The sequence below is a fragment of the Doryrhamphus excisus genome, chromosome 9 (assembly GCF_030265055.1).
Source record: "Doryrhamphus excisus isolate RoL2022-K1 chromosome 9, RoL_Dexc_1.0, whole genome shotgun sequence".
NCBI lineage: Eukaryota > Metazoa > Chordata > Actinopteri > Syngnathiformes > Syngnathidae > Doryrhamphus > Doryrhamphus excisus.
The window spans coordinates 17,876,422-17,895,268 of NC_080474.1; the positions used below are offsets into that span (position 1 = coordinate 17,876,422).

An 18,847-nucleotide genomic window follows, 5' to 3' on the forward strand; every position below is an offset into this window, starting at 1 on the left:
CTATCTGGGCAGTCAAATTCATTCAGTCATTAATTCAAATATTATGCATTGGACTTGGTCTCTACCTGGTCATGGTGCTGTCAAAAAAATCGAGTACTACAAGTGCCTCCGTATGACATTTCTGTGTATTTTATTGACCGATTAGGAAGAATAATAATGCCACACTTACATTAGTGACATTAGACTGTGTGTAGAAAGTCATAGTGTGTAAGAAATGTTTCTGTATATTATTATATTATCGCGTCATGCTGACAAACCGAAACTGGCAGTCATGATGATTCACCTCAGAGTGAACTCAGATGGTAGGCAGGGCTTGCACACTAAGCCCAGAAGACACACAACACACACAACACAACCTGATGGTAGGTTTACACGCTTTTTTTTTGTTTAAAATGTTTACATAGAATGATTGGAATTATACAGAAAATACCTTTATAATACAATTCTATGGACAAATATTAATATTTATTTTCTGGTTGTTTTTCATCATCATGTCACTAAATGTGTTGATTGTGTTGAATCAATTGTCAATAATTCATAAAATATAAACTTTATGTGTTTAAGTAAACTTCACTTTTATAGAGCATTACCTGAAATTACTACTTACATTGATATTTAGTTTTTTTTTGGCATGAAGTTGTGTGACATAGGCTGCACGGTGTCCTAGTGGTTAGCACGCAGGCCACACAGTTATGAAACCCGAGTTCGATTCCACCCTCGGCTATCGCTGTGTGGAGTTTGCATGTTCTCCCCATGCATGCATGGGTACTCCAGTTTCCTCCCACATTCCTCCCACATTCCAAAAACATGCTAGGTTAATTAGCAACTCCAAATTGTCCATAGGTATGAATGTGAGTGTGAATGGTTGTTTGTCTATATGTGCCCTGTGATTGGCTGGCGACCAGTCCAGGGTGTACCCCGCCTCTCACCTGAAGACATTTGACATAGGCTCCAGCACGGCCGCGACCCTCGTGAGGACAAGCGGTAGAAAATGAATGAAAAGTTGTGTGACATCCCCATCAGTAGTGTAGTGCATCAACATTGACTTACTCTTTACTTTGTTCCGTGAGTGGTTAGTTGCTGGGGTCACTTAAATAAAGAGTTTTGCTTCTCAAAACAATATACTGACAAATACTTCCTCAGGAGATGTTACAGTATGTCTTTCATGGTGAAACATTTCAAAGCATTTTTTTTTTCCTGGCCATAATCGTGTAGGACGCAGAAGAGGTGCCAGACACGGCCATTGATCCAGGGGGGGATGTGATTTGTGGCGATCCGCCTGGAGACAATGAAGGTAGTGGACAGTCTCTTTGTCCTGAGGGAGAAGCTGCCTCAGCTTTAGAGCAGGAGAACGTTCTGGAGATCGGTGTGAGAAAGCTAAGCCTGCAGGCTGAAGAACAAGAAGGAGATGAGTCAAAGCCACAAGAGGAGATGGTTACCACAGAAACAGATGGAGAGGAAGGTATGGGGAGGTCTGTTCACTTTTTCTTTGCATAAACACAGTAACATGGATTTGTTTAAATACCTAGAAAATAATGTGTTACCGGATTATTCTTATTGGTACGAACGCCTCAACAGTCGCCACATCGATGATTTTGTGTGCACAGGTACTCCTGTCAATGGTCACCCTGTCAGATCACTTCCGTCTGTTCGACAAGACATTCACCGCTATCAACGTGTGGACGAGCCTCTTCCACCCAGTGAGTGTGTGTGTCCAGAAGAATAGAGGTGGTGTGGCATGTAAATGTGTTGTAATGTGAATGATCAGTGTGAACGCAGGGTGTGTGCAAATACTCAATACAAGAAACATTTCCAAATTAAGTCTTTCAATGTGGTAAATTGTCTCGTGTTTACAATGTCGCCATCTTTTGTGTTGTTTTTTCACTGTCCGTCAGACTGGGAGGCTCGTATCGACAGTCACGGAAGAATCTTTTTTGTGGACCATGTGAATAGAACCACCACATGGCAGCGACCCACCGGACCTCCTGCACCACAGGGGTTGACCCGGTCTAATTCCATTCAGCAAATGGAGCAACTCAACCGAAGGTGAAATACTTATAAAATACCTGACGGAACCGATGGAACACTTGATGAAATGCTTGTTGAAACACTTGACAAAATATTTGAAACGCTTCACGGAAACACTTGATGAAACTGATGCAACACTAGATGAAACTGATGGAACACTCGATGAAACTGATGGAACACTCGATGAAACTGATGGAACACTCGATGAAACTGATGGAACACTAGATGAAACTGATGGAACACTCGATGAAACTGATGGAACACTCGATGAAACTGATGGAACACTAGATGAAACTGATGGAACACTAGATGAAACTGATGGAACACTAGATGAAACTGATGGAACACTAGATGAAACTGATGGAACACTAGATGAAACTGATGGAACACTAGATGAAACTGATGGAACACTAGATGAAACTGATGGAACACTCGATGAAACTGATGGAACACTAGATGAAACTGATGGAACACTCGATGAAACTGATGGAACACTCGATGAAACTGATGGAACACTCGATGAAACTGATGGAACACTCGATGAAACTGATGGAACACTAGATGAAACTGATGGAACACTCGATGAAACTGATGGAACACTCGATGAAACTGATGGAACACTAGATGAAACTGATGGAACACTAGATGAAACTGATGGAACACTAGATGAAACTGATGGAACACTAGATGAAACTGATGGAACACTAGATGAAACTGATGGAACACTAGATGAAACTGATGGAACACTAGATGAAACTGATGGAACACTCGATGAAACTGATGGAACACTAGATGAAACTGATGGAACACTCGATGAAACTGATGGAACACTCGATGAAACTGATGGAACACTAGATGAAACTGATGTAACACTAGATGAAACTGATGGAACACTAGATGAAACTGATGGAACACTAGATGAAACTGATGGAACACTCGATGAAACTGATGGAACACTAGATGAAACACTTGTAACACTTGTTGAGTAGACACTGGATGAAACACTGAACCAAACATTTGAAACACTTGATGAAACTGATGAAACACTTGATGAAACTGATGAAACTCTTGATGAAACTGATGAGACATGAGATGAAACAGATGAAACACTTCACGAAACTGATGACACACTTGATGAAACACTTGTTGAGTCACTAGATGAAACACTTGTAACACTTGTTGAGTAGACACTAGATGAAACACTTGTAACGCTTGTAACACTTGTTGAGTCACTAGATGAAACACTTGACAATACATTTGAAACACTTGATGAAACTGATGAAACACTTGTTGAGTCACTAGATGAAACACTTGTAACACTTGTTGAGTAGACACTAGATGAAGCATGTGACAAAACAGTTGAAACACCTGATTGAAAACTGATTGAACACTTGTTGAGTCACTAGATGAAACACTTGACAATACATTTGAAACACTTGATGAAACTGATGAAACACTTCCCAAAACTGATGACACTTGATGAAACTGATGGAACACTTGTTGAGTCACTAGATGAAACACTTGTAACACTTGTTGAGTGGACACTCGATGAAAAAACACGCGACAAAACATTTGAAACACTTGATGAAACTGATGAAACTCTAAACACTTGATAAAAGACTAAATGTAACACTTGATCCCATCTCCTCTTGTGGCTTTGACTCATCTCCTTCCTGTTCTTCAGCCTGTGTATATTTTCTGTATTGTTTTCCCATCCAGATATCAGAGCATCAGAAGGACAATAACCAGCAGTGATCGAACGGAGGACAACACAGCTGACCTGCTCCCTGAACCTGAAACTGAATTGATGCCTCACTCCATTCCTGGTCAGTTTTCACTTAGAAACACGTGGAAATGAAGTGGAAGGTACATTCTGAAGAACAAAACACACATTTTGCTTATAATGGGGGAAAATAAGTATTCGATCCCCTGATGATTTTGTGAATTATTATATGAACAGTTTCATTTTAACATTTTACTCTGCTACTGTGACACCAAAAAAAAAACAATAACAAAAACATTTTGCATACATGGCCGCACGGTGTGGTAGTGGTTAGTGTGCAGGCCTCACAGCTAGGAGACCCGAGTTCAATTCCACCCTCTGCCATCTTTGTGTGGAGTTTGCATGTTCTCCCCCCGTGCATGCATGGGTTTCCTCCCACATTCCAAAAACATGCTAGGTTAATTAGCGACTCCAAATTGTCCATAGGTATGAATGTGAGTGTGAATGGTTGTTTGTCTATACAAAAAGTTGCGTTGTACAACGTTTTAACAAGTAAAAATTAATAATCATATCCTCTTTTTGTTGTGCAGAATACCGACGAGAGAGTGCAGTCAGCCATGCGAGTGGTCGTCTTTCTCTGCTGCTCCAGTCTCCCAGCGCCAAGTTCCTGTGCAACCCCGACTTCTTTACTGTGCTGCATTCTAACCCTGTCAGTGCTCTTCATTGTGCATTATTCATTCAAGCATCACATCACGTATCAATACAGCAACTTAAACATCATTAATATTATTGGCTATTATTTGCTTTTATCCCATTGGCTGCCTTGCACATTGGCTTATTGAAAAAACAAAGTCATAACCACAAAACATCGTAATTTCATCGTAACTTATGACTGTCAAATATAAAATGTATTCTAATATAATGTATGATCGCTATTGTTGTGTGTGTTCTCCACCAGAGTGCCTACCGCATGTTTACAAGCAACACCTGCCTGAAGCATATGATCAGTAAGGTGCGGCGAGACGCTCATTACTTTGAGCGCTACCAGCACAATCGTGACCTCGTAACCTTCCTCAACATGTTCTCCAACAAACAGTTGGAGCTTCCCCGCGGTTGGGAAATGAAACACGACCATACTGGAAAGGTGTGTGTTCAGTTATCACCGCATGACGTTGTGACACGTTACATAACATGTAACATAACATGTGATGTCTAAGTCGGCAAGCTAAGAAGCCAAGGAATAAATATTCATTCATTGTCTTTTCCTGGCGGCACGGTGCACGAGTGGTTAGCGCGCAGACCTCACAGCTAGGAGACCAGGGTTCAATTCCACCCTCGGGCATCTCTGTGTGGAGTTTGCATGTTCTCCAGTAAACATGCTAGTTTAATTGGTGACTCCAAATTGTCCATAGGTATGAATGTGAGTGTGAATGGTTGTTTGTCTATATGTGCCCTGTGATTGGCTGGCGACCAGTCCAGGGTGTACCCCGCCTCTCGCCCGAAGACAGCTGGGATAGGCTCCAGCACCCCTGTGACCCTCTTGAGGATAAGCGGTAGAAAATGAATGAATGAATGAATGTCTTTTCCTGGCGGCACGGCGGTCGAGTGGTTAGTGCACAGACCTCACAGCTAGGGGACCAGGGTTCAATTCCACCCTCGGGCATCTCTGTGTGGAGTTTGCATGTTCTCCCCGTGCATGCGTTGGTTTCCTCCCACATTCCAAAATTAATTAATTGGTGACTCCAAATTGTCCATAGGTATGAATGTGAGTGTGAATGGTTGTTTGTCTATATGTGCCCTGTGATTGGCTGGCCACCAGCCCAGGGTGTTACCCCGCCTCTCGCCCAAAGACAGCTGGGATAGGCTCCAGCACCCCCCGCAACCCTTGTGAGGAAAAAGCATTAGAAAACGAATGAATGAATGAATGAATCTTTTCCTGGCGGCACGGAGGTCGAGTGGTTAGCGCGCAGACCTCACAGCTAGGAGACCAGGGTTCAATTCCACCCTCGGCCATCTCTGTGTGGAGTTTGCATGTTCTCCCCGTGCATGCGTGGGTTTTCTCCGGGTACTCCGGTTTCCAAAAACATGCTACTTTAATTGGCGCCTCCAAATTGTCCATAGGTATGAATGTGAGTGTGAATGGTTGTTTGTCTATATGTCCCCTGTGGTTGGCTGGCGACCCCGCCTCTCGCCCGAAGGCTCCAGCACCCCCCGCGACCCTTGTGAGGAAAATGAATGAATGAATGTTTTTTCCTGCCATCTTGACTTTCTAATGTATGCTATAAGAAGTGTGTGCAGGGTATCCCTGCATGACCCAAGATGTTTGCATCTCACTTCTCAGCCCTTTTTTGTGGACCACAATTGTCGGTCAACAACGTTCATCGACCCACGGTTGCCTCTTCAGAGTTCTCGATCCACCGGCCTGCTGGCCCACCGCCAGCACCTGAGCCGCCAGCGCAGCCATAGCGCCGGAGAGGTGAGACCAGACTGGAGGCAACGTAGGCCTTTCGGTGTCACTGCGTCCTTCCACGAACATAAACACCCAAATTGTGCTTTTCAGTTCACTTTAGCGTGACACGGCCTGACCTTTTTTCCACAGGTGGCGGACGACTCTCGACAAACCAATGCGCCCATTATGCCACGCCCATCCAGCACCTTCAGTGGCTCCAGTCGAAGTCATTACCAGGATGTGGTGCCTGTGGGTACGTGAGTAAAACCAGCACTTGTGTCTTATTCGAGGTACTTATTCGAGATGTCCGATGTTATCGCTCGACTCATATACTTATATACATGAGATGTGACTGGTATGTCAAATATTGGTAAAAAGCCAATATCAAGCATTACTAGTAGTTCTGGTATATATACAATGACAATATGTACAATATCGCTCAAACGTTTGGGATCACTTGGAATTTTTTACTATTTAGTGCAGCTGCCAGGTGACGACCTGTGAGGCGTCTTTGTCTTAAACTACACACTCTCAGATATTTGTCTTCTTGCAACAGTTGTGCAGCGTTTTTCTGTCCTTGTTAGACCCAGTTTGTGCTGCTCCCTGAAGGGAGTAGTTAACAGCATGGTAAGAGATTTTAGTTTTAGTTTAGATTTTTAGATGGGTTTTCTAATAATCTATTAGCCTTATAAAATGAAAATTAAAATTTACTTGGATTAGCAGCCATACCAGGAGATTGATGACTGACAGTTATTGATAGAAGGCGTCTATGCAAAAATGTAGATCGTTCTTTGAAAATCATCTGATTCATTTGTTTGTGAAATTGTTAAAAATGTTTGTGAAATGGGAAAAATTGTTTGTTAAATGCATGAAAATGTGTTGGTTTTTTTTGGAAAACAAAGAAATTTGCAAGTGATCCCAACCTTTTGAGCGGTACTGTAAATGATATCATATAAAGATATAATGTATATTCATTCGATATTTGTCTAGCGTACAATGATAAGATTGTGGCGTTTCTACGGCAAGCAAACATCTATGAGATCCTGCAGGAAAGGCAACCAGAACTTACCAGGAACAATTCACTCAAGTATGTCCGACCTACTCATCATCATCATCATCATCATCATCACAGTTAACATTTGATCCAGTCTGAAAGTGTGTGTGTGTGTGTGTTTGCAGAGAGAAGGTACAGTTTATTCGCAGTGAGGGAGCCAACGGGCTTGCACGCCTTTCTGGGGATGCTGACCTCGTCATGCTGCTGAGGTGGGTTCAGTGTCTTTATACTCGATTCATAGTCTGTGAAAAGAAAATAACTATTATTTGTGGAATTTAACCCATGTTGTCCACATTTTTACACTGATGCACACATTGCTATTTCTGCTACTATTATTATATATTATATTATATGGCTGCACGGTGGTCGAGTGGTTAGCGCACAGACCTCACAGCTAGGAGACCAGGGTTCAATTCCACCCTCGGCCATCTCTGTGTGGAGTTTGCATGTTCTCCCCGTGCATGCGTGGGTTTTCTCCGGGATCTCCAGCATTCCAAAAACATGCTAGGTTAATTAGCGACTCCAAATTGTCCATAGGTATGAATGTGAGTGTGAATGGTTGTTTGTCTATATGTGCCCTGTGATTGGCTGGCCACCAGTCCAGGGTGTACCCCGCCTCTCACACGAAGACGGCTGGGATAGGCTCCAGCACCACCGCAACCCTCGTGAGGATAAGCGGTAGACAATGAATGAATTAGATTATATATATTATATTATTACATATTATTATATATATTATTATTATTTCTGCTATTATCAGACCAACATGTAGAAATCTATAATACTCAACATGCAATTTGACTCTTCAATATACGTACTTGTATGCTCTCCATTTTGTTGCATTTTCCTGGTTTCAGTTTTAAGTTCAGTCTCTACAGTACAGATAAATGATTAAATATTATCAGTTTCTCTAGTATTGCAAATCGGGGGGGCTGTGAGAAAATATCTCCCCCTTGGGGGCATATATGGGGGCATATATTTTGTTTTTATACCATGAAAATCCACAGTGTCAAAAATAGATAAATAGTTTCTTATTCTCTATTGCTTTTTTTCCGCAGCTTATTTGAAGAGGAGGTGATGTCATATGTGCCCCCTCTGCTCCACCCAAATTACTCCCTCTCCTCCTCTCCTCAGAGCTCGCCCGGTAAGACTTTTTATACTAAAGCACGTCATATTTTTTTTCACACTGATTATGATTGTATTATTAATTACTGTGATTATTGTAGTGTAGTGGGGAAAATAAATATTTTGTATGATTACTGGGGTTGCGGGTGTATGCTGGAGCCTATCCCAGCTGACCTTGGGCGACGGGCGGGGTATACCCTGGACTAGCCAATCGCAGTACTTCATTTATATGTTGGTTTTATTGTAATATTAATCTTACAAATAACATAAATGAAGGTTATAAATGAATTTGTCTGATGAAATTAGAGATGTTCAGTTATTGATGATTAATCATTCATTCATCATTCATTAATCATTAATCGTGATTAATCGCATTTGCAACTATTTCTGAAATATGGCTATTTTTGCTGTATTTTAATAACTGAAAGATAAATGACAGAACTCAATTATATACAGGATATTTTATTATTATATAGTTTTTTAACAGCTCCAAATGAACAGAAAATAGTGATAAAAGAAACCACACGTGTCTGAAAATCTATTTGCGTAACACTTGTCTTTTTAATAGTAGCAGAACATACGTATGTATCACAGTACAACTGTAGTATTATGAGGGCTGTTATAATGAGGGATTGCATTCAAAGACACGTCATTTTAGGTTGAATTCACCTTTTCAGTGGATTTTCTGGGATTTTTCTGAGAAGGCCTCAAGGAAAACTGTGCTTTCTGTCATTTTTTTCATAGATTTCATATTTGTTTGTCTATTTTGCTGAATACTGTAGGCACCCAGCGAGCAAACGCCCGCGCTCCTGCTCCCTACAAACGAGATTTTGAAGCTAAACTGAGGAACTTCTATCGAAAGCTGGAGACTAAAGGTTATGGACAGGGACCTGGGAAAGTCAAGTAGGTTGAAATTCTACCCAACCATTTGGTTGATCATTTTCTTTATTTGGTTTTTGTAAATAAATTAAAAAAAATACCCAAACCTTAGCTAACTACAGACCAATATCCGACCTTCCATTTTTGTCCAAGATCTTAGAGAAAGTAAATGCCAATGAACACTTTCAGTTGGTATTGAGGATGCACCACAGTACAGAAACGGCACTCGTAACAATGACAAACGAACCTCACCACCTCAGACAAAGGCCTCGTTTCAGTATCACTTTTATTAGACCATACAGTCGCATTCCACACAATTGATCCATAAATTGTAATACAGAGATTAGAGCATGCCCACTCTATTCAAGGCATTAAATGGGTTCAGTCCCATTTGTCAGATTTCTTGCTTTTCCATTAGTAGGTAGGAAAGTAGGAAGGAAGGAAGGAAGGAAGGAAGGAAGGAAGGTAGGAAGGAAGTAAGGAGGGAAGGAAGGTAGGAAAGAAGGAAGGAAGGAAGGAAGGAAGGAAGGAAGGTAGGAAGGAAGTAAGGAAGGAATGAAGGTAGGAAAGAAGGAAGGTAGGAAGGAAGGACGGAAGGAAGGTAGGAAAGAACGAAGGTAGGTAGGAAGGAAGGTAGGAAAGAAGGAAGGAAGGAAGGAAAGAAGGAAGGAAAGATGGAAGGAAGGTAGGAAGGAAGAAAGGAAGGAAGGAAAGATGGAAGGAAGGAAGGAAGGTAGGTAGGTAGGAAGGAAGGAAGGAAAGAAGGATGGAAGGAAGGAAGGAAGGTAGGAAAGAAGGAAGGTAGGAAGGAAGTTAGGAAGGAAGGAAGGAAGGAAGGAAGGAAGGAAGGAAGGAAGGAAGGAAGGAAGGAAGGAAGGAAGGAAAGAAGGAAGGAAAGATGGAAGGAAGGAAGTTAGAAAGGAAGGAAGGAAGGAAGGAAAGATGGACGGAAGGAAGGTAGAAAGGAAGGAAGGAAAGAAGGAAGGTAGGTAGGAAGGAAGGAAGGTAGGAAAGAAGGAAGGTAGAAAGGAAGGAAGGAAGGAAGGAAAGAAGGAGGGAAAGATGGAAGGAAGGTAGAAAGGAAGGAAGGAAGGAAGGAAAGATAGAAGGAAGGAAGGTAGAAAGGAAGGAAGGAAGGAAGGAAGGTAGGTAGGAAGGAAGGAAGGAAGGAAGGAAGGAAGGAAAGAAGGAAGGATCGAAGGAAGGAAGGAAGGAAGCTAGGTAGGAAGGAAGGAAGGTAGGAAAGAAGGAAAGATGGAAGGAAGGTAGAAAGGAAGGAAGGAAGGTAGGAAGGAAGGAAGGACGGAAGGAAGGAAGGAAGGAATTAGACCAACGAAATGTTGTTGCCTTACTCCCGTCTAATAATAAATAATAATGTGGAGAATAAATAGATGACATCAAATATGAACAATGTACAGCATAAACAGTAATTTGTACAAATAATTTAAATAATTTAGAATAAATAATAATAATTTCACGTTTTGCGTGTGCCTGTGGGCAGGTAGAGGGGCTTATTTGGCATTCAGCAGTCTCATGGCCAGGGGGAAGTACATACAGACATATGAAGGTCAGTTATGGCATCCCCCAGAGTTCCATGCTAGGACTTGTATTGTTTTGCCTTTATACGTCCCGCTTAGGTAAAAATGAAACCTAACCAAACTAATCAACTTTTTTCAAACTCAAATAACCTCAAACTTTTTACTCTAAAACTGAATCTCAGAATTTATCTTAGAACTTACACTCTTCCTCAGAAGGAGTTTTTCCTTGCCTCCTTCACTAAGCGGTTGCATTTGGTTCTCTGATTTCATTTATGAGTTTGACCTTTTATGTACAATATGCCATAGGATCATTTTAGCTGTGATTTGGTGCGATAAACTGAATTGATAATAAAAAAATAAAGTGTGTCTCTGTGTTGTCAGGCTGGTCATACGGAGGGATCATCTTCTGGAGGATGCCTTCAACCAAATCATGTGTTATTCACGCAAAGACCTACAAAGGAGTAAACTTTACGTCAGCTTTGTTGGAGAGGATGGGTGAGAATTCATGCCAACACATTTTACATAATAGGATGCTAACAAGTACATTTTGTGATAAAAACACATTTGGACTCACGTAGTGTATTAGAAACACAATATTGCTATTAGGGCTGCAAGCAACGATTATTTTCTTCAACAATTAATCGTAATCTCTAGTCTAATCTGTGTGTGAATATCTTGCAGGTTGGACTACAGCGGACCATCCAGAGAGTTTTTCTTCCTTGTGTCCAGAGAGCTCTTTAACCCGTATTACGGCCTGTTTGAATATTCGGCAAACGACACATACACCGTGCAGATCAGTCCCATGTCTGCCTTTGTAGACAACCACCATGAATGGTAAGGTTAAATAATGTCTTATTTATCATCTTTACAATAGGTGCAATTACTGTGTTTAAATGTATCAATTGTTCAATCAACTGATTCACTTCCATTATCTGCTCATAGGTTTCGTTTTAGTGGGCGTATCCTGGGATTGGCTCTGGTCCATCAGTATCTTCTGGATGCCTTCTTCACCCGACCCTTCTACAAGGGTCTTTTACGCATGTAAGTTTCAGCATATATTTTCTTATGCATTAGCATAGCATTATACATCATCACACAATCATGTGACTATACACATACAGACCATGTGACCTGAGTGACCTGGAGTTCCTGGATGAAGAGTTTCACCAAAGTCTACAGTGGATGAAAGACAATGACATTGAAGACATGCTGGACCTCACTTTCACTGTCAACGAGGAGGTGTTTGGACAGGTCATTCATTTGGACATTATGTCAAATATACTTCATGTAAATATAGAAAATAATCAAAATATATGAGTATGTACTGTATGGGTGTGTCCGGTGTTGCTGCAGATCACAGAACGAGAACTAAAGCCAGGCGGAGCAGGTATTCCTGTGTCGGAGAAGAACAAGAAGGAGTACATTGAACGTATGGTGAAGTGGCGAATTGAAAGAGGCGTGGCGCAGCAGACTGAGAGTCTGGTTCGAGGCTTCTATGAGGTACGTCATCGTATCCACGTATTCATCTACTGGATTTTTCGAACTACTGGTCACTTTTTTTGGCTTGTTCTTCACGTTCAGGTGTAATTGTTCCACCTACATTTTCTTCCAACACACACGCATAACTAGTTCTCGTTTTCGGTTTGTACAGTATTAACAATTTAGGGATTGAGTATGAAATTATAAAAGGATCCGAATAATAATAATATCCTAATAATGTAGTAAATTGTGTACATGCATCTGAATATTGACTTTATCAGGTGGTGGACGTGCGCCTGGTGTCAGTGTTTGATGCCAGGGAGTTGGAACTGGTGATGGCTGGAACTGCAGAGATCGACCTGACAGACTGGAGAAACAACACGGAATATAGGGGAGGTAAGTTTAACAATACAGTACAAACATTTTTATATGTATTTACAATACATCAACATGCAGGAGGAATATCAAGTACCATTTTAAATAGTGTCATGTCATCATAAGTAATAAATAAATCATACTCCATCGTACTCCGGTTTCCTCCCACATTCCAAAAACATGCTAGGTTAATTGGTGACTCCAAATTGTCCATAGGTATGAATGTGAGTGTGAATGGTTGTTTGTCTATATGTGCCCTGTGATTGGCTGGCGACCAGTCCAGGGTGTACCCCGCCTTGCCCGAAGACAGCTGGGATAGGCTCCAGCACCCCCGCGACCCTCGTGAGGAAAAGCGGTAGAAAATGAATGAATGAATGAATAAACTATATTAGGAAAGCAGGAAGTGAACAAATGTAACAGTTGCTGATTGTAAAAGTACCAGATGGAGGGGTAGGATTTAATAAGCTTTGCTTCTTCCTACTCCTTTTGGACATGTGGAACTGTGAACTGATTATGTGATGCATTCAATTGTAATCTGATGCATGTTCAAATGAAATAAAACCATTACCATTACCATAACCATTACCATTACCATTACGTTGTTGCATAAACAGCACTGATAAATGTGAAAGGAAGATGAAATGAAGAAGACCTTATTTTTTCATCCTCTGACTCATCATTTTGCTCTTAGGTTACCATGACAACCACATAGTGATCCGCTGGTTCTGGTCAGCAGTGGAAAGGTTCAACAATGAACAAAAACTCCGACTTCTGCAGGTAGGACACTCGGCGAGTGTGCGGCGAATAATGAATATTTCATATCACTAAAGTTGCACTTGAAATGATTCAATGTCTATTATGAATGACATTTATTTTACAAAAATGTAATTTAAAAGAAAAAAGTAGTGACTACATGTTATGCTATTAAAATGTGTTCTTGGTTTTTTTATTATTATTAACTAGAACAAGTTGATAAATAAACTTTGCAGTTAAATACACTGTGTAGAATTTGAGTGCTTTGATAGCTACTTTTCCTAAAGTGCTTATAGTTTTCTTTCTAGTTTGTGACAGGAACATCCAGTATTCCCTACGAGGGCTTTGCCTCGCTACGTGGAAGTAACGGACCGCGCAGATTCTGTGTAGAGAAGTGGGGCAAAATCACCTCCTTACCCAGGTAGAACTACGATATTCCTTTTTTGAATATTGTTTGATATCTTGATAAATATCGCAATCATTACAATCATTAATGATAACGATTAAGGGATAGATTCTCTGTAGAGAAAAGTCAAAGGACACTTGGATTTTTGCATATATATATTTTTCCAGATGGGATTTATGACTCGTTGAGGGGAGTCGGATCTTGGTGAGCCGTTCCCTTCAAAGAGCCGTTCAAAAAACTGTCTCATTTGGATCATTTTTATATATTTATTTTGTTTGGTTTGGAAATAATGAATTTAGGTATCTTACCAATATGAGTGTGAAATATTAATAACCTTATTTGACATGTGTGGGGGCTGCACGGTGGACGAGTGGTTAGCATGCAGGCCTCACCACTAAAAGACCTGAGTTCAATTCCACCCTCAGCCATTGCTGTTTGGAAAAAAAATAAAAAAAGAAAATAACTATTATTTGTAGAATTTAACCCATGTTGTCCACATTTTTACACTGATGCACACATTGCTATTTCTGCTACTATTATTATATATTATATTATATGGCTGCACGGTGGACGAGTGGTTAGCGCACAGACCTCACAGCTAGGAGACTAGGGTTCGATTCCACCCTCGGCCATCTCTGTGTGGAGTTTGCATGTTCTCCCCGTGCATGCGTGCACCCTGGGTACTCCGGTTTCCTCCCACATTCCAAAAACATGCTAAGTTAATTAGCGACTCCAAATTGTCCATAGGTATGAATGTGAGTGTGAATGGTTGTTTGTCTATACGTGCCCTGTGATTGGCTGGCCACCAGTCTCACCTGAAGACAACTGGGATAGGCTCCAGCACCCCCTGCGACCCTCATGAGGATAAGCAGTAAAAAATGAATGAATGACATGTGTGGATTCAATTTTAAAGTCTGATCTGTATTCATTGTAAATATTCCACATGGTGGCGCCATATTACTTATTGACAGTGATGTCACTAAATGAGTTTTCCAGGTACTCCGGTTTCGTCCCACATTCCAAAAACATGCATATTAGGTTAAATGGCGACTCTAAATTGTCCGTAGGTATGAATGGTTGGTCCTGGTTGTGTTTAGGCCAGCAGAGAAGGCTTTGCTGGCCCTGACTGCACTCCACGTTGTTTTGATTGTGTCGGGATTGTGTCGACAGAGCTCACACATGCTTCAATCGTCTGGACCTGCCTCCGTACCCGTCCTTCTCGATGCTATACGAGAAGATGGTGACAGCAGTGGAGGAGACCAGCACGTTTGGTCTGGAGTGAAGAGAGAACGTTCTCCTCCGCAGGATGATGCGGCGAGCAAAAGTCATATCCTTACAAGGCAACTGACGCCACAACATGGCGAATCATTGTGCTGTGACTTTCCAGACCAAGCAGAAGAAGAACTAGGAGACGAGAATCAGCAAACGTTTTTATGACGATCTTTCTTCATTGAGCCTTCAGTTAACTGCCTTCTTCACGCTCCCTCCTCGTGCACCTTAGAGAGCCAATGGACCAGTGTTCTCCATTCTCCTCTCTGGACCTCAAAACTGTGTCTGCTCAATTCCAAGACAGTCACTAAACATCCCGGTTCAGTGTTTCTTCTACAGCATGGAAGAATGTCTACTTTGTGAAGTCAGTGATTGTCATGACAGGAAACACACACATGACATCAATCGTTTTCGTATACTTGTTAAGACAGAAGTCGCACATCATCATGCATGGATTTGACTAAAGTGACACTGAAATCTAGTAAGATAAGCACTGGACAGATATGTTTGCTGACACACCTCAGTCCCATACAAGTTTGCAACAGGAAGCTATGAATGTATGAAATAGTTAATAGGAATGTATGAACCGCAAGCCATGATAAGAAACACATTAGTGGCAAGACAGGCAATATCAAATTTGCCTCGAATGAAAACAAAAACAGCTAACTGTGGGTGTAGGTTTTTGATAGGGATCCCCCAATCCATCAGCCACCGATCAAAATCGCACGATTTTCCATCGATCGCCAGTCACAGAAGCCGATCACCTCTGGTTGGGCGAGCATCTCTCGCCCACTTTTTTACTTTTCGTGTGTGAATGATTGAGTGAATGTGTCCAGTCCAGGATCTAAGCCGGGATATGCCCCAGCGTACCCCCCTAATTATGATATGCAGCAAAGAAAATGAATGAATGCGAGATGACCGTACTTCATCAGCAGTGGAAGACACCGGGTTCGCCAGCTGCTCTCTCACTCGGACTCGAACCTATCTACATGCTCCTGGAAGTCCTGCTAGACCTCCGCCACTGTACTCACTTCCAATGTCTCCTTATAGAAAGTACGTCAAATAGTAAATTTAAAAATCTCCACTTAATCTATGTGATCGGTATTGGCTGATTTGGATGATGGGTATCAGAATCGGCAGCATTGAACCCCTATTGGATTTTTCGACCCATTTGTCCCCCACAGTGAAACGATATTGTTGAAAGCTATACCTGGAAATCACTGCTTGGAAAGTATTGTCTTTTTGACTTATTATTAAATATAAGTATAAATATATATATAAGTTAAAAAAAAGGGCTGCACAGTGGTTGAGTGGTTAGCGCGCAGACAAGGGTTCAATTCCACCCTCGGCCATCTCTGTGTGGAGTTTGCATGTTCTCCCCGTTTCCTCCCACATTCCAAAAACATGCTAGGTTAATTGGCGACTCTAAATTGTCCATAGGTATGAATGTGAGTGTGAATGGTTGTTTGTCTATATGTGCCCTGTGATTGGCTGGCCACCAGTCCAGGGTGTACCCCGCCTCTCGCCCGAAGACAACTGGGATAGGCTCCAGCACCCCCGCGACCCTCGTGAGGATAAGCAGTAGAAAATGAATGAATAAGTTAAAAAACACAACCGTAATAAGGACAGTCAGTGGGAGACTTTGCCCTTTTTATGTCTGCCATATTGGATTTGATTTTTTTTTATATATATATTAAGGACATTCAGACAGTATATGAAATGGCTGTGAATTGAGATGAAGTTTATGCACTGAACTGTTTACATTAAGGTTATATCACATGAATCTGCATAGGCAAAATGGAATTGAAAAGAATATGTCAACTTCAGGAGCGGCACGGCGGTCGAGTGGTTAGCGCGCAGACCTCACGCAGACCTAGAAGATGAGGGTTCAATTCCACCCTCTGCCATCTCTGTGTGGAGTTTGCATGTTCTCCCCGTGCATGGGTGGGTTTTCTCCGGTTTCTTCCCACACTCCAAAAACATGCTAGGTTAATTGGTGACTCCAAATTGTCCATAGGTATGAATGTGAGTGTGAATGGTTGTTTGTCTATATGTGCCCTGTGATTGGCTGGCGACCAATCCACCAGTCCAAAGCAGTAGAAAATGAATGAATGAATGTCACCTTCATAAGAACTACACTATTCACAAAAAGTAGCAGGATATTGAGCTCATCTCAGGATGAACTTAAAATGCGCTATAACCTTTACAGGTACAGATGAAATTAATTTGCCCTTATTTCTGTGTAGATTGACAGTCAGGTCATAGTAATCCACAAAATTCTGAAAATTCACCCAAAGTTTTTTTGTGAGTAGTATCGATACCAATTGTACCAATGATACTGTTTTACCTAAATGGTCATGTATGACTTCTGTGACATGTACGTATATATATATTTTTTTGCCTTGATAGCATGTGATAAACACACAAGTAAAACACAAACTACCCTTTCATGGCCGTACACGCCCTTCCATGCAAACAATGCAGAACTGTAGTCAATGTGTATGGGGTGCATGCAAAATGAAACCTGTTGTACAAAGAAGTGTTGGAGCAACATGGCTAGAATAGCGCTAGATAGCTCCACGTGTGCTGTGAGTTGCAGACTTTTCTAAGCGAGCCCCTTCCCCTCTCCACCCCCCCAGGCCCAATACTGCATGTGTGTTGGTTCTGGTCAGCTCTGTGAGCGATGCCTTGACGCCATTGTGTTATAGCTTGATATTGCATGCTGAAATATTGCAAGACACTGTCCTTACTAGCTTTTTGCATGAGGATATTGTTATCACAAAAAACAGGTGAAGGAGTTGTCGTTTTTTCATTGTGGAACTCGAAAGAGTCATAAGAATAAGACATGACGTCACTTTCATGGAGAATTTCATGCAGTATTTCTCTATGATATTATCATGTCTGAGCAAGTATCTGGCAAGCATGTTTCCAATGTGTCACTTTCACACATGCGTGTCTGCCTATCATACAGATAGGTCGATAATAATAATGATGATGGTTCATTGCTTGTGGGTCATTGATCAATCAATAGGGCTGTTTTGACTTGTAAAACAATAGAACACAAGTATGTGTACCATGTGTGCAGTCCTCTTTGTATATATCTGTAAATGTATATCTGTCCTGTTGTGTGTATAAATATATCTTTTGCACTGAATGTACCAAAGGGGCTTGACAAGTAAACCATTCTTTCATTTCAGACAAAAAGCATCGGACACATCCTTACACTTCACATGTGTGTGGCATGTTAAAACAGACCTGTTTGCTACAACGACTCCTTCAAAATAAGACATGATAACCTCTCATTTCCTGTTCATTTCTGACAAGACGTAATTGACAAGTTTTCCCGTCTCCACGTCAGTCCAGTTTGGGTGATGTGAAATAATTGCTACACAGACTTTATAAAAATGTAAATGCATGGTCCAATCAATAAAAAGAATGAAAACATGAGGTTGGTTAAAGGCTTAGCGTGTTTTGACACTTGATAATCAGCAAAAATAATAAAATATGGCCAGTAGTCACCATAATAAAACAATATGTCATAAAATACAAACTTTAAAGTCCCATTAGAGTCTCAGTTGGAACATCTCTGTATGGCGTTTGCATGTTCTCCTCGTGCGTGGGTTGCCAGATTAATTCATCATCATCATTGTGGATCAGTTGTCCACAGGTTGAGCAGCCTAAATCAGAAGACACAATGAAAGACGTCATAATATGCAGTACTCCACTGTGGTCACTAGGTGTCAGTACTGTTACTGTAATGTTCAGTGAG

General features: G+C 41.3%; 1 protein-coding gene across 4 annotated transcripts in view; it reads left to right on the plus strand.

Moving 5' to 3' along the window:
- Positions 1-18,491, plus strand: part of hecw2a (HECT, C2 and WW domain containing E3 ubiquitin protein ligase 2a) — a 31,795-nt gene extending 13,304 nt beyond the window's left edge. The window contains exons 10-31 of one of the 4 annotated variants that reach the window (XM_058082653.1): positions 1,216-1,462; positions 1,608-1,700; positions 1,896-2,046; positions 3,748-3,854; positions 4,342-4,460; positions 4,710-4,763; positions 4,848-4,895; positions 6,093-6,227; positions 6,351-6,453; positions 7,191-7,287; positions 7,380-7,463; positions 8,313-8,398; positions 9,162-9,282; positions 11,178-11,291; positions 11,478-11,630; positions 11,739-11,837; positions 11,918-12,047; positions 12,150-12,296; positions 12,557-12,671; positions 13,342-13,427; positions 13,712-13,824; positions 14,980-18,491. In XM_058082653.1, coding sequence (XP_057938636.1) covers positions 1,216-1,462; positions 1,608-1,700; positions 1,896-2,046; positions 3,748-3,854; positions 4,342-4,460; positions 4,710-4,763; positions 4,848-4,895; positions 6,093-6,227; positions 6,351-6,453; positions 7,191-7,287; positions 7,380-7,463; positions 8,313-8,398; positions 9,162-9,282; positions 11,178-11,291; positions 11,478-11,630; positions 11,739-11,837; positions 11,918-12,047; positions 12,150-12,296; positions 12,557-12,671; positions 13,342-13,427; positions 13,712-13,824; positions 14,980-15,091 — 2,514 coding nt within the window. In that variant the 3' untranslated portion in view covers positions 15,092-18,491. Of the gene's footprint in view, positions 1-1,215; positions 1,463-1,607; positions 1,701-1,895; positions 2,047-3,747; positions 3,855-4,341; positions 4,461-4,709; positions 4,896-6,092; positions 6,228-6,350; positions 6,454-7,190; positions 7,288-7,379; positions 7,464-8,312; positions 8,399-9,161; positions 9,283-11,177; positions 11,292-11,477; positions 11,631-11,738; positions 11,838-11,917; positions 12,048-12,149; positions 12,297-12,556; positions 12,672-13,341; positions 13,428-13,711; positions 13,825-14,979 lie in introns of all 4 variants that reach the window. The other 3 variants (XM_058082652.1, XM_058082651.1, XM_058082654.1) reach the window with 3 other exon arrangements.
- The last annotated feature ends 356 nt before the right edge of the window (positions 18,492-18,847 follow it).